The 25518-nt window shown below is 37.5% G+C and overlaps 1 protein-coding gene across 3 annotated transcripts; it reads right to left on the reverse strand.

Moving 5' to 3' along the window:
• Nucleotides 1–107: 107 nt before the first annotated feature.
• On the reverse strand, nt 108–24589 carry ganaba (glucosidase II alpha subunit a). Of its 3 annotated transcripts, none has more exons than XM_072673552.1 (25): nt 24557–24589; nt 21713–21811; nt 21382–21490; nt 21142–21269; nt 20509–20688; nt 15618–15683; nt 13177–13240; nt 12652–12736; nt 11662–11758; nt 11376–11556; nt 10283–10403; nt 9142–9377; nt 8673–8799; nt 8302–8381; nt 7641–7781; nt 6748–6844; nt 6536–6637; nt 5377–5620; nt 5196–5260; nt 5031–5107; nt 4818–4892; nt 3906–4019; nt 2969–3081; nt 2728–2828; nt 108–1849 (listed from the first exon to the last, which is right to left on the reverse strand). In XM_072673552.1, the coding sequence occupies exons 1-25, from the start codon at nt 24574–24576 to the stop codon at nt 1740–1742; spliced, it is 2832 nt and encodes a 943-aa protein (XP_072529653.1). In that variant the 5' UTR covers nt 24577–24589; the 3' UTR covers nt 108–1739. The 3 variants fall into 3 exon arrangements, with proteins under 3 accessions (XP_072529653.1, XP_072529649.1, XP_072529658.1); XM_072673548.1 differs by having other exon boundaries at nt 10283–10436; XM_072673557.1 differs by lacking the exon at nt 15618–15683 and having other exon boundaries at nt 10283–10436.
• Between the last annotated feature and the right edge of the window lie 929 nt (nt 24590–25518).

A 25518-nucleotide genomic window follows, 5' to 3' on the forward strand; every position in this document is an offset into this window, starting at 1 on the left:
AAAGTGTAACAAACTTAAAGACTTGTCAAGGCCCCATGAGTATTGGTTGTTGTAAAGAGAGAGAAAGAGATGTTTTAATAAAAAATGAAAGGCAAACGACATCAGAATGGAAGATAACACAATTTATTTTATACATTTTATCCAGTTTTTTTTTTTAGGAGTTAGATGTTGACATAGTGGGCCAGATGAACGGAAGCCAATAATGCATATTAAATTGACATTTTAACATGTAATGTTACCAATAACTGGTGGCCTGTAATTCCATGTCAGATCCCTGGACACTTGTACTTGTCTTGACACTGTACATGCTAACACCTTATTTTAGTCATATAGCAAACTTGCAATTTTACCTAAACAACAGACAATTTCTAGATTTATTCTCATATTTATTCTCGTGAGTATGTAATGTGGTCTGTCCAACTTGGCTTTTATCCAAGAACATAAGCTGAATTTAAAGCTTGGGTGATTATAATGCATTATGCTTTAAAGGGATAATCTGGTGAAAAATCAAATGGACATGATTTATTACTGACCTCAGATGCAGTTGATCAGCCAAGACTTGTTTGTTATCTGAAGTTTGCTGCTTTAGATGAGAATGAGATACACTGGGCTATCGTTGCTAACAATCCCTGGTCTTAGACTGTCACCAAACTCATTTCTGTAAATGCACACTCTTAACCTCCTTTAAACGCATCCAGATCATTACTGGCTTCACACCCACAAACCGATGTGGTTTAGAACATGATGTTAATATATGAAACAAAACTAACTGTCTTCACACAACTCAAAGCTGGGGCAGGCATTTTTAGTAATTCATCTTTTCTTTTAAATTCTTTATGTAGCTGTCTGGTAACTATTTTTAAAGCAAAGGAATTAAGATGTGCTCATTAATTTTTCCAAGATAAGATGGGTGACAGCTTGAGTCCAGTGTTTGTTAGCAGCAGTGTAAACTAAAGAAGCACATGTCAAATACCAAACATGGCTGATCGGCTGCATCTGAGGTGAGTAATAATTCATGTTCATTCGTTTTTTTGCCCAACAATTCCTTTAACACAGCCTCATATCTGATTGTTGGATTTGCAGTGAGGTTTGGAATGAATGAATGGTGGAATAACAAATTAGTTTATCAAGGAGACACAATTTAAACAGATCAAATTAATTAAATATAATAATACAGATAAGGTTTGTGTGAGTTTAACCCATCATCAACCACTGTTCATTTGCAAACAGAAAACATCAAAAGGTAGGTAAAGACAAATTAATAAATCATAAAAAATCTCTAACAAACTCACTTTAAAACTAAACAATCAGTGTAAACAAGAAGTAACCCAGATTCAAGTCATTGTGGAGATCAGTTGAGATCAGGACTAATCATGTTTCCCCTAACACTAACTTAAAATAAGTATGGGGTGAATTTCTACATATGGATTCAACGTTTTCCTTCAATAAATTTGACAATGTGCATTTGAAATGGGATCATGTCTTGCAAAATGCCACAGCTTTCTTACTCCCGCGCTCTCTCTCTTATATGATTGATGTGGACATGGTATGTCAGTGCAAAAGATTCCACATTTCTGAATGAATGTCAATTTATTCATGATTGTAGGCCATCAACATCACCTACAGCTATCCAATCCCAAATACTCATTTCCGGTTTGTGTATGTGTAAATATGTCAATCTTGTTTTAAAATAAGTGCTGTTGGTCTTGGTAAACTATGTGTGCATATGTGTATGCATGTTACTGCAGGACCACAGTCCAGTCGGCCCCTGCGTTGACACCAGGTTTGCGAAGAGTCAGCACTGACGCAGCAGAATCAAATTCAAACTCCACAGCAGACTTGGTGCCATCTAAAGACAGATTGAAGGAAAGAGTGAGGAATCACTAATGCTCTAAAAGTTTACATGTTAAAGAACTCACATTTGACATCAGCCATAACATCACAACCACCAGCCTAGTATTGAGTAGGTCCTTTTTTAAGGTGTCCTGTGGTATCTGGCACAGAGATGTTAGCAGCAGATCCTTCAAGCCCTGTAAGTTCTGAGGTGGGGCCTCCATGGATCACGAGGCACCTTTGGTGCTCATGACTTGCCTGTTCACCAGTTGTCCCTTCCTGGTGCACGTTTGGTAAGTACTGACCACTGCATACCAGAAAAACCCCACCAGCCTGATGTTTTGGAGATGTTCTGACCCAGTCATCTAGCCATCACAGTTTTGCTCTTGTCAAAGTGGTTTAGATCCTTACGCTTGCCCATATATCCTGCTTTTAACACACCACCTTCAAGAACTGACTGTTCACTTGCTGACTAATATATCCACCCCTGACAGATGATGCCACTCTAGATGAAGATAATCAATGTTTTTCACTTCACCTGTCAGTTATGGCTGATTAGTGTGAGGCAGTTTGAGGCAGTTTTTGCATGCTAGTATGAACAGAGAGAGTTGTAGAAACGTTGCTAGAAACAGATTTTGAACAGGGCCTTAATTAACAGGCTCTTCCATTCCTGGTAGGATTACAGCAGGGTAAACACTCAAATGTATAGGGCAGAAGTACTCCAGAACCATGGTCTACTAAATAACGGCGGTAATGAGCTCAATTTAACATGAAGTTTTTTATAAATATCTGAGTGGTTCAACCTTTGCTTTATGCAAATATTGGGTGTTGGTGGCCATACTACTGTGTAAGAGACCCAAAGAGAGAGACCCCCATGACCAGTACTACACTGACCTGCAGTTGTCAGAGAGACAGAGGTAGGACGAGAAGCTCCCAGTACGACTACCTTCTCTATCCACGCTGCTGTTGTGAACTTTGAGTCTGGAGCCAGATTACTGAAGAGGAAAAAAAACAACCCATAAAGGAAAGAACAGTTCACTGAACAGACTTATTTAATCTCCTCAACATATGCATCCAATAGCACGATAAAATACATGAGTAATACACAGATTCTGCATATACAAAAGGAAAGCACCTGGAGGAAAGTGTATTATCAGAGAAGTGCAGACGCCTATGGATAAACTGCTTGTCTGTTTCAAAGTTGAAGGTGTGGAAGTCATCAATGTAGATTTCTCCTTCAGCGGTGCCCTGGTGAAGAAAACATTTAAAGTCAGAAATATTTAGCTTTCACTCAGAGCACATTTACACAATTGCTGCAAAATTCAGTAGGGGATGACGAGCCTGTTCAATATTCAGTCAGTGAAGTGTCATGTATGTTAATTAACAACAGAGGACATGGTACAAAGCTAGACTCATTGGTTAGCAAGCAGCCATTTCTATTAAAGCAAACCCTACAAAAACAAGGCTAATGTAGACAGAAATTACTGGAAAGCTTCATACACTAACCTCAAACTGTGCTAAGTTGTTAAAGTAAGCTTAAAGAGCTTTGCTTATGTGATTTCTGAGAATATATGATATATTTCTATCTGCATGTACTGAGCAATTCATGTAGTTAATCGGCCGAACATATGACAGCAGTGCAGTGCACATAAGCATGGAGTTACAGGCCAGTTTTGTGGAGCTTGTGCCCCATTATCTCAAGCTGCTTCTCAGTATCAACATGATTTTATGCACTGCACTGCTGCCTCACAATTGACTGATCAGGTAACTGCATGAATGAGTAGGCATACAAGGGTCCCTAGTAAAGTGGCCAGTGAGTATCATTTATTGACTATTAAAAATAATTTACTGGAAATACATTGTACCTGTATATTGTATTCCCATGTAAGCAAGACTTCAGACAGAACATGTTTTGGCCCAACCATTGCTTCAACATAATCAAATCAAGCTCAGAGCCCGGCCCAAACAAGGCTTATTTTAGGCCAATTTTGTTAGCACACTATTCCATAAGTCTGTCTCTGATGCACAACAGTAGCATTTCTGTGCTCTAGCGCTGCCTGCAGGGAGTTTACCTGAGGACTGAGAGCTACATAGAGGGTGTAGGGGTCATTCTCCATACAGGCAGAGGATCTCCTCACACGGTCCTTCCTGCTAATGATGGAGCCGCCTCGTTGAAACACTGGGATCTACAGAAAGGAAAAGGGGTGAAAAGACAGTTTGAGCGGAAGGGCAGTTTAAAATGAGGCTCCAAACAGCTTTAGGTAAATAAACAGTATATTGCTTTGAACAAAAATGAACCAAAAAGGTTATTCTCCTTAAATGTTCCAAAACTACATTTATTTTTATATTTATATCATACCTACAAACTCTCTATAGCTATAGCTACATTATAGCATTGGCAGGGTGAGGAAAATTCCCACTGTTCTCATTTTGTATGACATCTACCAAAGGTATATTATATCTGCCCAATGTCATATATTGTACTTCTGGAGAAATCTGGTGAAAATATTTAATACATATCACAGAACAACAAAATATTGCAATGTCAGTTGCCTAAATTCCTCATTTTTAACATTTCTACCATGTATTAATAACTCACATGAAAGTAACCAGCATTTCTTATATTGAGCAAAGTAGTAGAAATTATATAATGACAAAGTTTGGTTTCAGATTTCCAGCACCAGAACCAGCACACCTGATTTAACATGATAAAATCGTATTATGATTTGATTTATTTGTATTTATTATAATATTAGTGTTTTTCTAAATAAATAAAAGCTTACTGTCTATCATAACAACAATCTGATTTATTTTAGTTGTATTTTGTAGCAGTTTATTAACAAACAGTAAAAATAGATTTGCTCTTTGTGTGTGAACATGCTGGGTATGGTAGCTTTGTGTAAAAACTGTCGGCTATGGTAGCTTTTAAATTGTTACTACGATACACACACACAAAATAGAGTTTTGACTTAGTTTTGACTTACTGAGCTCATAGTGACAGGAATGTAGAGATTCTGGTCCCCCTTGTGTTTCTGGAATGTGTGAACATCGTACCAAACCTGAAAGAACAGGACAGAAGGAATGTTAACAAAAGCTTTGATACATTATTACAGCAGTATTACAGTATTAGAGACATTAAAATGATAAGGCAGGTAAAGGGGAGAAGAGGAGGGCCTTTTTGCTAGGCTCTGTCATACCTCTCCTTTCCCAGGTAAAAAGGCTGTGACCCCCTTTGCTCCCTCGTCAGTAACAGGGTGCACCAGCAGATATTTACCTGTTGGGGAGAGAAGTCTACATTATGAAGTTTTACAGAAACAGTCGTTATGTCCATCTTGGTGTAGATATGACTTTTATTCACTGACCAAGTAAGTATTCATCCTCAATGGCAAAAGTGGTTGGATCTTCAGGATACTCCACCCACAAAGCTCTATGTATGCAAGAGAGAGAAGAGAGAGAGAGGAAAAAAGTTAGAAAGTCTTCTATTAGATACTCATTATTAGAACAAAATATTAGAACAAAATTTTAAATGCTGGGGACACCCACCTCATGACTGGCTGACCAGTACGATATGCATTGTAGAAGAGCTGGTACCAGTAGGGCAGGAGTGTGTATCTCTGGCGTATTGCCTCTCGGATCAGCGCTGTGTTGTCTGGGCCAAAGAGCCAGGGCTCACGTCGTGGAGTATCCAAGTGGGCATGGGCACGAAAGAATGGCTGGTATGCGCCTGCCTGGTACCAACGCACCAGCAACTCGGTGCTAGGGTGCTTAAAGAAACCGCCAACATCCGCTAAAGGTGGAATGAGAGAGAAAAAGAGAGAGAAAGAAAGAGTGAGTAAATAAGAGTCATCAAGCTGGACTATATCCCTTTTCTTATACTCATTTATTTAATTGGTAAGTGACAGTCATTTGGATGGTAATCACTATAATGAACATTAATAATTAATAATAAAAAGAGCCTTATTTTCAAATGACTATTTGTCAATATTTCAATTGTAGTATAAATTTGTAATTAATACAATATAATTGCATTTGCAGTATAGAATTGCAGTATAATTAATTTCCTTTTTTCCCAATTTGGTACAGTCCGTTAACCTACATGTTTATAGCTCCCCCTAGGACTAGCAAGGCTCACCAAACTAGTAGGGTAAAGACTTAAGATGTCTCCTCCAATACATGCAAAATCAGCCACCGCCTCTTTTCAAACCACCGCCAGTTCGGCAGTGCCATGTAGCCAGCATGTCAGGTTCCTTGTGCCGGCCAACATCACTTCAAGAGTAATGAGGGGAGAGAGTCATTCAAACTCATGAACCCCGGGAGCTATTCTTTCTGTTTTTGACTGTAAACTATTTAATAAATGTAATTTACTTCTCAACAAAAATTTATATAGCCATAACCCAATTTCAACTGGGGTAAAACTGCGTCCCAATAGTATACAGAATACTAATACAGCAGTCTGAGCACAGCCAATCGGTGCGTCTCAAACTGACCCTTTGAAGATCATGCAATTTCTATGGGGTCCCGGTGAATCAAATCAACCAGTCTGTCAAGAGTGCAAAGACATTAGACCAGGACAGGACAAACAGGTGTGATTTGAGTGCAATAACATCCTCACTACTCCTCACTACTACAATCTGTTGATACATGATGCTGAATCATTGTAATAAACATTGCCAAACAGCAAAGGAGTTCTTCACTTGTTTACCTCCACAGAATGAGATTCCTACTAGTCCGAGGCTCAAACACATGGGGATCGAAATCTTCAGATGGCCCCATTCAGCTGCATTATCTCCTGTCCAAACTGCCCCTGTAAACACAGAGAGTCAAACAATGTAACACGTAAATAATGAACAGAAAAACTATAAAAATACTTTGAAAAATACTGTTCTCATAGGCAGGATACAAACTGAAACTAACCGTAACGCTGAGATCCTGCAAAAAAGGCTCTGGTGAGAACAAATGGTCTCTCCACACCACCTGAGCGCTGGATCTGGCCTTCAGCTGTTGCTCTTTGCTGGAGATTAGATAAGAAAACAGAAAGACAGGCTAGAATTCTGAAACTATTACTACTACTATTACTATTACTGATTAGGGCCAATTACAGTCAGGCGGAGGTCTCAGAACAAACAGGATTTCAGAGTCCTCAAGACACCATTAACCTACGTTACACCCAGCAGGCGGCAATGCGGACATTCTCAGAAGGTAAATAAAAGAGTTTAGCGTCTGCATTGTGGAGCTATTTTACAAGTTGATACATGACATAGTATCTAAAACTTTATAAAGATATTGTGGAAATGCTCTGTTTTACTGGCGGGAGAACCGCCCACTTTTCTTTTTTTTTTTTTTTTTTAAACCAGCACTGAATAGCGGATAGAGGCTAATGCTAATACACACACACTATAGAAACCTTAATCATAGCACATTCACCCACTATAAAACAGTTATTTCACATCAGTACAACAGCAGATATCAGTCCACATTGTGTACCATCACACTCACACACACACAAAGTCTCTACTGAACTAAATCAATCAATCCAGAATCTCAGAACAAACAAAGTAGCAATTAGGAACAAGTGCAATCAGGGAGAGGTCTCAGAACAACACTGCAGTGTACAGTGAATAGAGAACTGTTCTGAACACATCAAGTGACTTGGTGACAAGAAACAGAGAAGAAGAAGAAGAGCAGACAATTCGGTCATTCAGGGTCAGTCCTTACTAGGTACATTCTAGCAACAGTTTATCTATCACCAACCCACCATGTCTCATTAGTGTTGATAAAGCACTAGATCAAACAGGTTACTCTCTCACCACGTAGAGGCCATAAATATTGTGGACATCTCTGTGCTCCCAGCTTCCATGCATAGCATCCTTATGCATGGTCACCTCAGGCCCGTTGAACACCGACGGCTCGTTCATATCATTCCATGTAAAGAGGTTCTCCATGGAACCCTACAAAGAAGAACAGAACACTCTGCACTGATGTGGTAAACACGTGTGTGGTTTTAAATCAGGACTGATTTGGATTTTGCCAATTATGCTAAATGTAGTCCATCAGCCAAGACATGTCATACGTCCAGGCAAAATATATGTGTTCACCAAATACATGACGCTTATATCCACCAGGTGGCAGCACGCAAAATGTCAAAATTGATATATAATATTTGATATATTTGGTCAATGTGGTTTCTAACTCTGTAGAACACTGCTATAACATGGATCTGTATAACTGCTATAAACTGTCTATAAACAGGCACACAGCTATGGACAAAACTTCAGAACAGTTGCTACTACTGTATGCAGCCTACATTAGTCCACTTTTATAGATAATAGTATTTAACAGTTTCGGAAACCATATAGCCAATTCTATTTGAGATTCCTTGGTTCAACATGGTTTGACGAAAGTGTGTACAGAGCAGCTAATCAGAACAAAGGCCATGTGTGTGTGGGGGGGGTGGGGGGGGTGTCTTACCTTGTATTGGTCATAGGCAAACTTGCTGGCCCACCAGGTTCTCATCTCAGGGTTAGTGAAGTCAGGATAGCCAGAGTTTCCTTCAAAAGAAAAGGAGAAGCAGTCTGCTCAAATGAAGAGCCAGGACAAAACCTAGGCTGTACTGTGTTAGGGGTTGTGTATTGGCAAGAACCTGGTGACACGGTACGTATCATGAAACAGGGGTTGCGATTTAATATAAGGCGATATTTTGCATGTTTTTAAAATTCGCTATCGCTATGAGTCGCTATTGCAAAACATACTATCACAATATTTCGAAATGTCAATATTTTATTAAACCTGTAGTACTTTGTAGACTCTTCCTGACTAATTTTTCTATTCGTTTAACCCACCTGGCCAGCACCAGCCCTCATAGTCTCCTCCATCTTTGTTCTTGACATAGAAGCCTTTGGAGCGAATCTCATTGTGAATGCTGTAGCCACTGTCCACCTTGATGTGAGGATCTACAATTGCAACCATCTAAAGAAATATCGGAAATGAAAAAAAAAAATCAATCTCAGAAACTGTGACTGTATTGGAGAAGGGAAATATGCTCTTAACTTTTAATGCATGTCAATGTAATGACATTTTATTTACAGTAATTAGGAAACACTTTCTGCCATTTGGCACAAAACAGTGTGTTCAAATAGTCACAACAAAGGAAAAGGCAAATGGACAAAAAACAAATGGTAAAAAACAAAGGAAATTGAATCTCAAGGTTTAGACATGGCATGATAAACATGTTCAATACCTTATATATTTTGTTTAGCTAGACTTGAGCGAATGCTTTAATGCAGGCAAATGGGACACACAGATATGCACCTTGCGTCTCTTGTCTATGAGCCCCTGCAGCATCTCTTTGGGCTGGCCGAACTTGTTAGGGTCCCAGGTGAAGTAACGTTTGCCATCAGTGTGCTCGATGTCCAGCCAGATGAAGTCATAGGGGATGTCATGCTCGTCAAACCCCTCATCCACAGCCTTCACGTCCTCCTGGTCATTGTAGTTCCAGCGGCACTGGTGGTACCCGAGCGTAGAGAGAGCAGGGAAGGCCTGGGTTCCTAGCAAGGGAAAACAGAGGCAAAATAACTGATTTACAAGTTATCTGTTGCTGTGTGTGTAAAGTACCCCCAAAATGCTATGCAATGGCCACGAAGTGCGATATGAGGATAGCATATTGCACACAACCTTACAGGCCCAGAAACAGAAAGTATGTACATTTCAGTTACTGTGAGTGTTTAGGCTGTCAGTGGAGCATATATGTTGTTTGAGTATTTCCAGGACTGCTGAGCTCCTGGGATAATCAGAATAACAGTCTCTAGAGTTCACTCAGAATGGTATAATAAAGAAAAACATCCAGTGAGCATCCAGAGTTTAGTGGATGGAAACAGCTTGTTGGTAAGTAAGTCAACAGAGATTGGACTGGTTTGAACTGACAGAAAGGCTACAGTAACTCAGAGAATCACAGTTCTCTAAACAATTGTGGTGCGCAGAAAAGCATCTCAGAATGCATGACTTTCTGAATTTTGAGGTGAATGGGCTACAACAGCAGATGTTTACACTGGGTTCCACTTCTGACAGCCAAGAACAGAAAGCTGAGAAAATGAGAGGTTACTGCGTTTTAGACACAGGTTAGAACTCAGTTAACTCACTTAACTCAGAAGAAAAGAAGATCGAAGGAGGTGGAAGGCTGTTGACCTCTGGTCAAACATGCCCAAAAAGTGGATAAGGTGTTGACTCGTGACTACATCACCACTACTGTTTTGTTGTGACTCAGATATCAGAGTTTTAATTTCCAATTAGTATAGGGTTCATTCATATATATATATATATATATATATATATATATATATATATATATATATATATATATATATATATATATATATATATATATATATTGAATTCAACAAAAATTTGAATTGCCCTTGTTTTTTTAAAAGTCCTGTGTGTACAATGTGCATACCTGTCAGTGAGGCGTACTGTGCGAAGACGTCATTGGGTCGGGGCCCGGACATGATGAAGACATCAATAATGCCACTCTCAGAGATCCAGCGCACATCTGTCTGTGGGGCTTCATTGGAGCCCTGGACAAAGTCCATCATCTTACCAAACACCGTCTTCGAACATACACAAACACACATATGCAAGAGAAATAGGCTAAATAATATCTCTCATTTTTAGATAGTTGTAGTAACAGTATTCATTAGTCATTTTGAGACATATTTGACTTGTTTTTAAGGATTTTCAAATTTGAAGTGTGTTATTGTTGTTTCTTGTCTGAGAATTGTCATTATTTCTTCTTATTTTAATTTTTCCAATAAAATACAATTTCATTAGATAAAATAATAATAATATTAAGCAGATGAGCAGATATTCAGCCTAGATTTAAAGAAATACTTTGGTGAAAAATATAAGTAACATGATTTATCACTTACTCAAGATGCAATTAATCAGCCAAGACATGTTGGAGACTGAAGTTTGATTCTTAAGTTTAGATTAGGAGATGCTAGGCTAGTGTTTCTAAAAACTGGACCAAAATACATGCCCAGAAATGTCTCTTAACCCACTCCAAACACATCCACATATTCCTTTCTTTTGGGCACACATACATGGTTTAGAAAAAAGTAGGACTGCGAGTGAAATAGTACTACACAGCGTATTATAAACAGTATGTGGATAACCATGTAGTTAAAGTATTTAAACAAGGTCCATTCCAATCATGCTTATTACATAACTTTATAAAATTATTTAATCAGATAATAAGTGAAGACTCGTGTATTTAATCAGATAATAAGTGTAAGACATGTATTTACAGAGTAAACCATGTTTGTGAGCATACAGTAGCCTAGCATTTCTCACTGTAAATTAATCTCTTGGCTGATCAACATTGGGTAAGAGATTAATAATGTTCATTACATTTTTTGGCCAAACAATTCCTTTAAGATGATTTCTCTTGTCATGATAAGATTGTTTACCTTAAATTCTTCCCAACATTATTCCACCTCATGAAAGCATTATAAAACAGCCTCAAACATAGCACAACGCTGGCGTCTCACCTTTCCTGAGGTACTAGAGCTGATGTCCACCCAGGTCTCAGCTGCATTGAGCCAGAAGACAGCCATAGTGCGCTCTGTATTATGGGATATGATGACAGGCACGGCACCATATAGGGCCATGAGGTTGTGCAGCTCATACTGGAACACATCTAGATTATACAGACGGTACGGGTCGCCTCCGCTGAGAGAACACAAAGCATCCCGTGGTTAGACATGACAAGTTTGCTCTTTATGGGCCATATAAGGGCCCCTGCTGATGTACAATGTAAGACAATGAAACACTTACTCTGTGTTTTTGAGCTTGAGCGTGTCTGCATGTTCAGGAATGCCATAAACATGCTCCACACCAGGAAAAGAGATATCCAAACTAATGGATGACGGTCCTGGAGAAGTAGGGAAGTACAGAGGCAATAGGGACAAGGCTGAATAAACAGGACAAACATTTCCTACTTTTTAATTTATAATTTATTTTTTACATTTTCCATCCTTTATCCCTTTTTACCATATGGACTGACAAGCTAATGGTGTGTATGTATTTCTTTTGTATGTGTTTCTTTTCAATGTGCTGCATTTTAGTCATATCATAAATAATCAGTGTGATTATTTTAAATTAAATTCATTAATTCATTCATAGCCAAATGTTAATATGCTAAATATGGGTTATGGGGGGCGCTAATGCATACTGCTGAACCATCACAGCTGATCTACCAGACTGTATACTGAAGTGATGTGAACACAAGGTCGCTGCTGATTTGCAGGTGTAAGAGCATCTTTCTCTATGAGCAATTTGAGAAGTGGTACTGATGAGCTGCAAAAAACAGGAGACAAAGGAGGCAAACTGAAAGCATGGAGTCGGCTAACCTAAACCAGACAGAAAGTGTCAGAATTCAAAATGCGTTTAATTCTGTGTTTGAGTGAGACTCAGAAGACACTCTTTTCCTCTACCTCCTCAGTATTTTGTCCTCCTCGTCCAGTATATCCTCGGGTTGACTGCAGACTAGCATCCAGCTACAATTTAGTCTGGCCCCACATTGGTTTTGAAAGACCATCTAACCAAACTCTAATAGATGTAATTGTGTTACACCCACAATAATTTCCCCATTACACCTCCCCCTTCACTCAGAAATCTGCCATGTCAAGTGAGCAAAATACATTCTGAAATCCATTTCATTGTGATTTAACAAGAGTTTGAGTGCTTATAAGTGTGTGTGTGTGTGTGTGTTTTAAATAAATTACTATTTAGACCTAAATAAAGATGTAAAATGTGAGTGTATACCATTGGGTTTTGAGTCACTGTGGGTTTTAAAGGTCTCCTCCCACATGCCAGGCTTATCTTCTTCCTCTTTTACTGTCTGTCCATCCTGATAGGGAAAATAGAGATAAACAGATAAAAGTAAGAGATAAGCGGTTGTTCATATTTTACATAAATTACTTACACAAATTCTAACCAATTGGGGTCACAGTTAAGCCCCCCAATAAAAAGTAAAAAAAATCCTTCCCATTCATTTACATTCAAAAAAGTACATTGTTGGAAGTTACTCTGTACATAGTCTTTTTATAAATATACAGCTCCAGAAAACAAATAAGAGACCAGCCTACATTATCCGTTTCTCTGATTTTACTATTTATAGGAAAAGTGTTTAGGGAAATTAATATTTACATGGTTTTTCATAAACCATGGACAACATTTCCCCTTAATTCCAAATAAAAATATTGCTATTTAGAGCATTTATTTGCAGAAATGACAACTGCTCAAATAATTTAAGTTAAGTGTTTTCCTCTTCCATTCCAAAAGACTAACCTCATCATCTGCCAGCTCTGCATTCTCTGATCCTCCACCGTCCTCAGCGTCACTGTCATGTTTACTGTAACATACAGAACGCACAGTTATCATTTTCAATCAAACAGAGCAGAAAAGCATCCCATAATAAATCTAAAAAGTTGGAACCTAAAGGGCCGTTTCAGAGACACTACAACTAACATGCTACTAGCATACTACGTTTCCTACAACTACCAGCAGCCATGTTCTGCATACAAGAGACTCACACAGAAGACTTATGTGTCACACATGCAGTATTTAACCATGTGAAATGATTTACTGATATAATGTGAACCGATAGGACAGACTGCTAAGGCTTAAAAACAAAAGTGACATGTGCAAACATAAAGTTTTTTTTTATAATTATTTATTTATTTTAACAAAATATTAAATGTAACATTTTTACAAAATTGTTTGCTTGAAGTAGATTTGTTCACTTATTTTCACTTGTGTAATCTGACCAGGGGAGCCCAAACTTTTGAATCCTGTAACCGTGAAATCCTTTTTGCTGATTGTTGTGTTGTAGAATCTTGCTATATACTTTAGGAGCACTAGTAGTGTGAAGAACTACCACTTGATAATGTTTTCGGATCTGTTTGGACACTAGAGGGCGCTTGTGAGCAAGTCCAGCATGAATGGGCCATATGGAACTTTTGTGAAAATGTGCACATTTATAAATGACTCTTCACTTTCATTCAAACAACTGCTCTCGTTTTCTCAACACAAAACAGCATAATGCATTTTAACACTGCTGTCAGATGTTTAAACGCTTTCTCTTCAGCTATCAGACTTTCTAACACAGCCTGATGTATATTCAGGACATCAGTGAGTGCAAACATACCAATACCGTCTTCTGCCCTGAACTTGTTTGCTGAAACAATGGAAATATGCTGCTTAGCTTTTATTGTTTGTTTTTTATAAATTACAAAATTAAAGTACTGCAAGAAAGACTAGAATAATACTTTATTAGTCCTGTACCTTTTTAAAAATAAAAGCGCTACGCTGCAATGTGTTCTTCCTCACTACTAACATGCTTGGCTATGTGAAGGGAGGATTGCATTAGGCAGTGATGAAAGTGACAGACACATTCAGGCCACGTCCACAGTCAAAGGCCTTTACATGCAAAACGCAAAAAATAAATAAGAATACAGCTACGGTTGTAGGCAAATGTTTGGACACCCCTGATATTTTACACAGCATTTTTCTGAATATGTTAGAGCACAATTTCTACAGTTCTACATCGTCATCTGTCCTGGAGTCCTCCAAGCTTTCCCATATTACTGTATATGTACATGATTAAAGTGACTCTATAGTACAGTAACATGAAGGGATTTTTTATGTACAAATGTTTCAGACAACGAGTGTGAAGATACTATACATTTGCTGTTAAATGTGTAGGATATGGCAAAGTACCCCAAATAACATGTAGATGAAGTCTAAATGTGTTTTTTGATTACATTTGATTACAGATTAATTAATGATTCTACATTTACAGCCTTGGGTGCTTCTAAAATGTTATAATGCTACACCTTTAACTTCCTAAGAAATTCCTATTACTGATCTATTTCACACACAAATAAGTAATAACTTATAATAACTAGGGCTGCACAATATAAAATGTGTTACTCTGATTATTTTGCTATATATTGCAACTGCAACAGGTCTTGGAATACACATTACACACTACCAGTTTAGACACCTCTGGTTGAATGTATGATGATCATTATCTTTAAAAAATTGACGAGGCCGCTGGGGACACGCAGGTTGCCACTGTGGTTAGGATGTCGTGGCTGGGGGACGGAGGGGGAGAGGGTTCAAGTAAGCCTACAACTTAACCATGACATGATGATCAGCACACATGTCCAAACTTTTGACTAGTACCGTATGTCCAAACATTTCCAGACACTTTTCTTATCAGCTACTTTACTGTGCACCCATAGCTGATCCAGGCCCAGGGAAGCTCTGGAGCAGCCACGCAATAGCCTATTATCACTAAGCTCAATGCCAAGCATCAGCTAGAGGGCTATTAAGCCCCCCTAGTAACTGGCCTAAACTACCAACCACTACCAACCACTATCAACCAACATCTGTACCAGACTTTACTAAAGCTCTTGTGGCTGAATGCAATCAAATTCTCACACGTGTAGCGCAAAACCTATCCAGAAGACTAGAGGCTCTTACTATAGCAAAAAGGGACCAAATTCCCTATTAAAACCTCTGCTTTCAAAAGAATTTGTGAATTAGCAGGTATCTACACACTTTTTGACATATAAAACTTTATAACGATACATTAAAACGATATATTGTGCAGCCCTGGATAGATTTAAAAAAAGAGATCACATTTCCAAACACATGAACCCATGTACACACAGTCACACAACCACACACACACACGATCAAGAAGCAGGCCAAAGGGACGTTACCTAGAGAAAACGCTCTTGATCGAGTCCCACATGCTACCGACTGTGCTAGTTATTTTATGAGAGATACTGAGAGCATTGGAAGAGAGGAGAGACAGAAAGAGTCGGGACGAGAGGGGGACGGGGGGTAAGCCCAAAGAAAGAAAAAGAAAGAAAAAAAGAAGAAGAGAGGGGCAGAGAGAACAAAAAAGAAGAAAAATGATGAGACTTTCTTTCAATGCAAACATTTGGCCAAACACTGAAATAACCAGAAGAGTAATATAGGTAAAGGAGGACGTCCATGTAGGAAAATAAACGTGTCTGAAAGAACTCATCCATTTTCTTCTAAATGGAGTCTATTAATCGGCTCATACAGAACTGTTTGCTTGGCATCGAGCGAGGGTTACATGCGTGTGGTTCCAACTGAGCTGAATGAGTTGGCACGAATGAGATATGTCGGGGGTGAGCGTTTCCTTTGGGAAACATCCTCACACATTCATCATACTGGTCCAGTCAAACATTTGGATGCACCAGGATGACTGTATGTTTTATCCTAAAGACATTTTAGGATACAAACACATACATTTTTCTGTTTCCGTGTAAGAATTAATGTCTAGGATTGATCAAGAAGGTCATGCTCCTTAAATAACAAAACAGGGATCCACAATAACATTGTAATCACACTGGTATTAGCCAACATATTGTACACATCTAACCAAATATATTGACAAAGCATTGTTCAAATGTAAATATCACAGTATATTTATAAAGAAAATGGATGTCCACAAATATCTGGACATATAGTGTGTATATATCCCAGCACAACTTTTAGGAACATATACATAACATATACTTTTGAGAATTATATAATGTATAATAATCATGTCTTTGTTTTATTAAAATTAAAGCAGGGCATTATCTGAAATATTGCTTTTGTTTGTTATGAATATATATATATGAATATCATATATATATATATATATATGAATGTTTTTTTTTTTTTTTTAATTTATAGTTTTTTATAAGTCTCTTTATTTTACTTCATGTATCATTTACAGCCTAGCTTTATTTTAATTCATGATTCCAAAGGTAGTATGTCTGCCTGGGCCCCAGCTGTACTAAACACTAAAGTCTTATAGATACAATTACTTATGGTTTTATGTCTGACATTAGTAAAACTACTAAAATGTAAAAACTCCTCTATGAAAAGGTGTGTCCAAACATTTGACTGCTATTACAACTACACACTTATCACAAACAGCAACACCACAAACATTTAACACACATAGCATATGAAAGCTAATGCAACATCCACACTTTCTAAGGCCCTCAGTGACTTTTGTTCTTTTTTTTCTCTTTAAATGAACATTTCAGGAGCACAGGATGCGGTGTTAGAACATTCTGAAGGCTGACCACAAGCAGTGACAAGGATATGGATAGGATCAAGACTGACACATGCTTGGGCTCCATTCACAAGGTATCGATGGCTAATTTTTCAAAAAGGTAATTCTGTGCTGCACATCAGATCAGTACCTGTACAGTACAGCTGATTTACAGATCATATAAAAAGGTCTTTTCCACTGGACAGACTGGTACGGCATGGTACACTTACGATCATTTATTCACACATTATGTTGTGATGCTCATGGTCAGGTACCTGAGAATCTGATATTTTATTGTATTGCAATAAATTTTATTATTGTGACATACAATATGCTTTTCTAAACATATAGAGGACATTGTCAGTGCTTAATGAACACTGATCAACTGCATGTTTCATTACAAAGAGTGTAAATAGACTGGTTTAATTAGATGAAGTGCAGCAGACTTTGAACAAAAATAACTTTACTCAGTATGGGAGAGTATTTGATTAGCTGTTTTTAAGAATTTGTCACTACTTATGTATTTTGTCTGCAATCGCATGTATCGCAGTTAATATTGTGAAAATGCCTTTTAATATCGTGCTATAATATATATGTGAACCATATCGCCCAGCCCTAATTCTAACTACGGCTGCACGATATTCCTAAAAAATTGTCCATATTGTCCAAAATTACCATATCTTGCTTTGTGTTATTAATGTTTAATGTTTATTTAAATGTTTTTTTTGTTGAACCATCTGTGAGTAACGCAATTTCAATCCTGTGTCTGTCCTGTACATATTACAGTTTTGACAATAAAGCTGACTTTGATGTTGGAAAAAAAGGGATTTTGAATTATTTTTTTTTGCAATACTTATTGTCCAAGACTGGAGTAAAATCAATTAGATTGGGCTGATAGAATCCGCCTCTGGTAGACCTGTCATAGAAATAAGAACAGCCCGTATTTTTTCTATTGTATAAGCAGCAATAAGGTTGTAGCATAATGTGTGAATAATTTAACATATAATGACATAATTTGACAATGCACGTCCTTAAATGTCCTTAAAATTATATATTTGCAGATCCAATTCTAAGCATGTCATTTTCTACAACTACATAAAAAAACTCATTTTATTACTTATCCTTGATGTTAAAATATCTAAAAATCTGGATGAAGACTCCCCAGTGTCATTTTAGATTCTGAGCTATTTAATCTCTTAAACAAAAGCAGTCACTAAAGTAGTTTTTAGCTAATGTTTACTTCAGTAAACTTGAAAAGATAAAAGATACATATAAACAAACAAATACAAATGAATGATTACACTGGTTGCCTTTCAATGTTTAACCATCAATGATTACGCCAGGCTACTTATTAAATAAGACACCAGTGACTTATTTATTTATTCATTGATTACTTTCTTTTCTTTAAGTACATCTTGGACATAATCAAATTTTATTAAAATGATACATCTATTAAAAATATTAACCTATAAATGTAAAAATTAAACTGGATTACACTTTTTTCCTAGAAATTAATTTGCACTTGCATACCTCACCCACTGACCGCCTGTTTATATCCCAACACATGATCTTAGATCTGCAAGTACCTGACCAAGTACGATTAGTTCTGGGCTCTTGTTTGCCATGCCGTGCCCAACTGTCTGTCTGTCAGAATAGTGCCTTAAGAAGTTAAGATTTGAGCCTAAGTAAATTAAGTCCTTGGAAGTAAGTTAGTGAAGCAGACAAAGAGAAATGACAGCAAAAAAAAAGTCCAGATTAATGATGGTGATCCTATTCAGACAAGTTTCAGAACCTCAGAATAGATCCCTAACACAGAATCAGTATGATATATCACAAGTGCAATATTTCACCTACTTTTTGAATTTTACATATAAATCCAGTCAGTTCGCTATGCAGCAAACAGTGAAGAGGGAATGAATTAACCATTCCGAGCTCCTTTTCACATGCCTGGTTAGGGACAGTAATAAGCGAGGCATGAAAAACACAGATATCTAACAGCAATCAAATCTTCCAGTAAGTCTAGTGGCTACATTTAGCACCTGGGGCTCAAGATTTGTTTTGGACTGTATGTTTTAAAGGCTTTCATTTTTTAACATCTTGTGCTGTACTGTTCTGTCGTGTGACGTGCAAAATAGTAATTTAGAATATTATAAGGTTCCTCATACTAAGGCTCTAACAAACTATTATATATAATTATATATACTATTATAAAATTCACTGCTTTAATGAACTTTCCTGCTAATTTAAAATATTAAACAAACAAGGATGTGCAAAGTAGCAGCTTTAAAATATTACAAAATCAAAAGAAAAAAGGGAGATAATGTGAGAGTAATTTTAGCTTTCAGTTTTAAAAAAGTATTATGCGTTACTGCTGTGTTTATATTAGTAACTTTTATTTTATGAAATGGCACACAGAGCAGCAGTTAAAGAGTGTTATAGTTAATGTCAGAAAAGCAGGATTTAAACTCTTCACTCTTCCATAAAATGTTTGTCTGTTTTCTGACGTTTTTGTCCACACTGCCAAGCTGTGGTTGTAGTTGTGCAACGACAAAGATATTATATTCCATTACATTCATTTGGAAAGATAGTGCTACTCCCATCCCATCTTTACTTTTAAATTACATCCTGGTTAGAAACCAAACTATCATGGAAATGCTTACCAGCGAGACAATCACACTACTTTCTTTGGTTCTAAACCTGCTCTGAACAACACACTCAGAACCGAGGAGGAGGCTAATGCTAATGCAAACACACAACAAGTAATAGTCGTAAAGGAACTGGGAGCTGAATGGTCAAATAGGTCAGTGAGACTGGATTATAAGATATTAAACACTATAGAGTTTATACAGAGTCGTTTAAAAATTTCAGTTTAGCACTGAGTCTGATCATAGAAACTGCCACTAAAAATAGTGATTTTACTGCTGTTTATTATTGTGTATTGGCACATCACACCTAAGTTGTGGGGCTGTATTATTTATAGAAAGATCAAAGATCAGATTGGATAGGAATTGTCCGTTGTCCGTCAGCATTAAGAAGCTCGCATCGAATCAGTGGGTAAATAAAATCGGCGAATCCCTAATTTTTTCCCTAATCCCTAAATTTTCATCACCCTGCAAACAAATATTAGTTATTGCCTTTGGGTAATATCAATACTGAAAACCCACAAATTCAGGCATTGGCAATACATCGCCCCGCACTAATCAACACCCAATAACATTGTGTAGCATAACTAGTTTTCCACAGTTACACCAACATTTTAACAACAGTTGTCTACTAGTTACTACTGACTCTACATTTCAGGTTAAGCTAAAAAAGAAATCTTCTTGAATGAACCAGGCGTGTGGATGCACAGTGTAAGCATTTCTCAGCGGCAAAAGTTTGTGGACCCACAGAGATTCATCAGAACTTATCAGTGCTGATCTGAGATCAGATTTGAACATCATTAGTTTAGTTGCTTTTTAACTACACGTCTAACCCTGACAGGTTCGATGAATGTGACCCTGGCTTTATACTGTGGCTGAGGGACGACTCACGTGTCCTTGCGCAGACGAAGGTGCTCAAAGGCCAGCAGGCCACGGGAGTTGAGAGACAGCAGCACTTTGGGGCCCTCCACGATGTCAAGGCGAAAAGGCCGCGCACTGAGGATCACCCTCTGCTCGTCGACACCAAGAGAAAGCACCACACCGTTCTCGTCCTGAGCCACCAACGTCATTCTGACAGCACAGATTCAGGGATGGACAAATATTTGAGTAACTGTACATCACCATGCACATTAGTATTTACTGATACTGATGTTGAAACGGAAATCAGTGAAACTGAATACTGTTAGTCAGTACAAGTGTTCGTCCTCCTATATATATATATATATATATATATATATATATATATATATATATATATATATACACACAAACTTTTGACTCAATGTAAAGAACAACTGCCATGTTAAAAAGTGAACATGGCAAAAATGGAGGCACAAAGTTATCCTAACATTTAACTGCATTTCAATGGTTGAGGCAAGGCCAGGGTCAGCCTCAGACGCTTTGCCCACCCTCAGATGAATGTATTTTTTCTACTGTTAGCGCTGTTAGGGCTATACGACACGCACCGTTGTTCATTTTATTATTCTTATCCATTACACCCTTCAATGTGTTTCGGTTACTCACGGTTCAGTGGGTGGGTCATTGAGAAGTACGTCAGGAACCTCATAGCGAGGTTTCAGAGGTTTCAGCTCATTGATTTTAACACGGGTCATGTTGCCCTGCAGTCTGTACAGCTCCAGCAGGAGACGCACCTAAACGAACATACACAAACAGAAAACAGGTTATTCATAGTCTTATTCTATTGTTTCCATTAGTAACAGAAATAAGATGTACGCCAGTGAAGGTGTTCTACTAATATCTGACCTTGTTATTGTCATTGATGAGCTGCAGGGTGATCCTGGAGTCACTGAGCTCCAGGGTATCTAGCAGAGCTCTGTATGAAGACTGACCCGGCTTCAGTTCTCTTTGACGCCTACATTCACACAAAAGAGGAATACTGAAACATCTACAAACAAGCCATCTGACAGACATCTTCTTGTGAGCAAACACATGAAAGTATCTTGTACAACTGGAAGCGCGAACACCCAACACAGACATACAGCACAGAATTACAGTATAATAACTGTAACCTATAACCGAATAATAAATCTAGGGTTCAGTGTGTTGAATGTGTTCTCCACCACACTTTACTTACTTGCAGAAAGAACTCTGTTCACATGTTTTGAAGTTGCTGCGATCCACAGCCTCGGTACCAAGGCAAAGGAAAAGCAGTGCAAAGATTATTGGCACCATTCTGCAGAAGAAGATGAAAAAAGGAGACATAAGCAATGCTTCAGCCTAAAAGGCAACTCATTTTCTTCATAATTTGCGCATCATTACAATGTTGAAATGTATACAAAGTCATTTAGAAAGTTTATTTGCTAAATGGTGTATATTACAGAGTAAGGGTGGGCAAGCGAGATAGCAATTCACCTCGATAACAATGTACAAATAAACACTTAAAAATAACTGGAATGATGAAACTATGAGAAGAGATGATTTTACTAAAGCAGTTTACACTGCACAGAATCCAAATAATCTGGACAAACTATACCCCCTTCATAAAAATGCAGTTGGTTGCTACTACCAATATCCACGAAATGCTCAGAAAAGACTCCTACTAACACATTGAGAAGTAGTTTCCATATAGATAAATATCATATTGCCCAGCTTTTTTTTTTAACTAAGCAAATGCAGCCACTTTAATTAATATCCAAATGACCAGTCAACCTACACGTCTTTTGCATGTGCTTTTATATGTTTTGCAATGCAAAATAACAGTAAAACTGAACATTGATAGACCTCAATCTTCTCTCTGGGTTCTATTCTGCCCTGCAGCACCTTCTATATAACTCTCACCATGAATGGTTTACAAATAAGTTACTATCATAAAACCTGTCTTTGGCATCAGGAAGAAGATCTGCAACCCTTCCATGTAATACAGTTCTGTGAGCTCTGTTTTGTTAGAGACATTAAATGCTTCAGGCGTTTAGTTCCATTCACCACCAATGATGCCCTTTCATACCAAATCACACTCTGTTATACTCTAAAGCTTTTCATTATGCAACATTTTAACACAAAACTCCTTAACAATAACCATAGTGTCACTGTCATACTAAACAATAACTGTACAGGAGAAGAAAAAAACCTTCATAACTTTCTATGGAAGTCAAAAGTGTTGTATTTTAAGTCATTTTGGAGCATTTCTGTTGATCCACTCATGATGAAAGTTGGACACAATGCAAAGAACAACTGCCAGATTACATTATGTTAAAAAGTTGAGTTATTATATTCACATTATTATAAGTGCTTTAATATACTGTTGTTTAAATGGGTGCAGTGTGTTAGAAATCCGGCGTACAGGAGACAGATTCAGGAGTCAGGAGACTGGGTTGACCGTGACCGATCGAGTTGTGCATGTGTGTATCAATAAACTCATCAACACTGAAGATCCAGTCTCCTGACTCCTGAATCTGTCTCCTGTACGCCGGATTTCTAACAAGTGAAATGAAGAACACAGTGGGTTTTGATAAATCATGTTAACATTAAATGGCTTTCATCTGACTATCCATAATCATATTTTGAAGTTTACAAAATACTTCTGACTAGTAACAATTACACTTTGACTTTTCAGAATGACAACTCAGCATACATGTATTTACAATATTACTAGTAAGAACAGCAATTCAAGATATCTCCCTTTTTTCCATCCTAAAAAGACAAGTTATCTTAAACAGACGTTCGACTACTCAGAAATACATTTCTAAAAATCCCCAACTTATTTCCACCTAGTCATAATACGCATTCAACAGATCCACTAATCCCTTTGCTCTAGTGGCATCCTAGTTTGAACAATGAATGCATTCAGCTATTTAACGTTGCACCCATTGCTGACACAGATGTGCAAATGCACACTTACAGCTTGTCTAGCCCCTGTCGAGAAGTCCTGCCAGTAGAATAGGACTCTCTGGAGCAAATAAACATGAACCGATTGGCACCATACCTAATGCCAGACGTGGGCTAGAGAGGTATAAAGCCCTACTGAGCTGTTACTGAGCTGTAGAGCAGTGGATCTGTGTTCTCTGGAATGACGGATGGCACTCTATCCAATACATTTGCAGGGAGTTGGGAATGAGGTCGGGTGGTAATCATCCATCATCCTGACCACATTAACGCTTTAATTGCACTGAATGCAATCAAATAATCACAGCAATGCTCCAAAATCTAGTAGAAAGCCTTCCTTTGATAGTAGAGATACACAAACAAAAGCAGGATTAAATTATTATTTTGATATCCTTGTTTTCGAAAGAAAATACAAATGAGCAGGAGTCCCAATACTTTTGTCCAGATCGTGTATCTCTAATTTAGCTTACAGGTAGTAAATAATTTAATGTAGCTACGTTTCAGATAGTCAATCATTAACAGCAGATATCCTGAACTGGAGCTTCCAGAAAACTCAAATGCAATGTAAGTCAAACATGGAATAAGAGAGATATGTTAAAATAGTATTTTGTCAAAATGTAATAACAATAATTACAGATAACTTGCTTTTAAATGTCTACCCATAAAGGAGTTACATATAGCTGTAATGTAGCGTTACTCTAATCACATTTAGGTCAATCCCCTGTTAAAACGGATGGCCATAATGGAAAGACTAGCTTGTTAAAAAGTCTGAGGAAAAGACAGCAGCAAACTAAGATCTACACACAGCTAACTGGAGTTTGTCTGATCACAGAAAGCCTTTCTGAAAGAGCCCCACCGAGACAGCCAGTGGCTAAAGCAGCTAAAGCAGCTAAAGCCTTCCTTTAAGCCTCTCTGCACTTTCTCCTCTCTCTACCACCAGCCACGTTAACAGTCACCTCGCTTGGACACGAGAACGAGGAACACGAGTCAATACACGAAGTCAATTAGCATTTTTAACTAGCAGTTCATTTTACATTTAATATCTCGAAAAATAATCTAAATATAATCCTATTAGCCAAGCTGACATCCGCAGTACCTGTCAATGGATGGCGCCATGTTTGCTGCTGTGAACTTCGCCCCCCTGGTTGTGTCAGGTGTACTGCAGCTCAAACATTCACATAGAGCTACAGCACCTAGAGCGGCCTGCTCATTTAACAGAAACGTTATACTTTTAACACAGTAATATTTTTAACAATTCATTTTAAAAATAAAATCTATTTTTTTTGCAGAAAATACCTGCTGGTGTTTTTTACGCACGTATTTTTACGCACACGTGCACATGAAAATAAGGAAATAAGGAAAGTAAACTAAAAAATATTAAAGTAACAGAAAGGTAAATTATATACTTACAAAATGGCGGTAATATGTAAAGGAAAATTAAATGTTATCGTATATAAACATTTATTATTTTGCTATTTTGAGGATATATATTCCTTTATTTTTACTGCACATTAAAAATAAATACTGTGCAATCCGGACGGTGTAAACTCATAACAGAAAGCAATAGAAATCGAAAATAATAAACTAAGCTAAGTTTCTTTCTTAGCTTAGTTTATTATTTTCTATTTCTATTGATTTCTGTTTTGAGTTTACACCGTCCGGATTGCACAGTATTTATTTTTAATGTGCAGTAAAAATAAAGGAATAAGAATAAAAAATAATCAATAAGAATGATATAAATGTGAACAGCGTGTATATGATGAATTGCACCCGTTCCGCTAAATAGCAGAGGCCCTATGGACGAGTAATATAGGTGATAAATATGATAACGTGTACGTGTAAACAAAACAAAAAAGTTACATTTAGGAGCAATTTTGCAAAGTTTTCTTATGTGCGACGAATTTAACTCCATGTTCTGTACTGAATACATAACAGACTACATGTTTAAAATAAAGAGTCAATGTCTATGTGTTTCTTAAATTCACAGGCGATGCTGCGTCTGTTATTATATATCTAGCCATAAAAAATACGTGTACCGGGTGTTGCCAGGAGTCTCTC

Source organism: Salminus brasiliensis, chromosome 1 (genome assembly GCF_030463535.1).
Source record: "Salminus brasiliensis chromosome 1, fSalBra1.hap2, whole genome shotgun sequence".
Taxonomy (NCBI): Eukaryota; Metazoa; Chordata; class Actinopteri; order Characiformes; family Bryconidae; genus Salminus; species Salminus brasiliensis.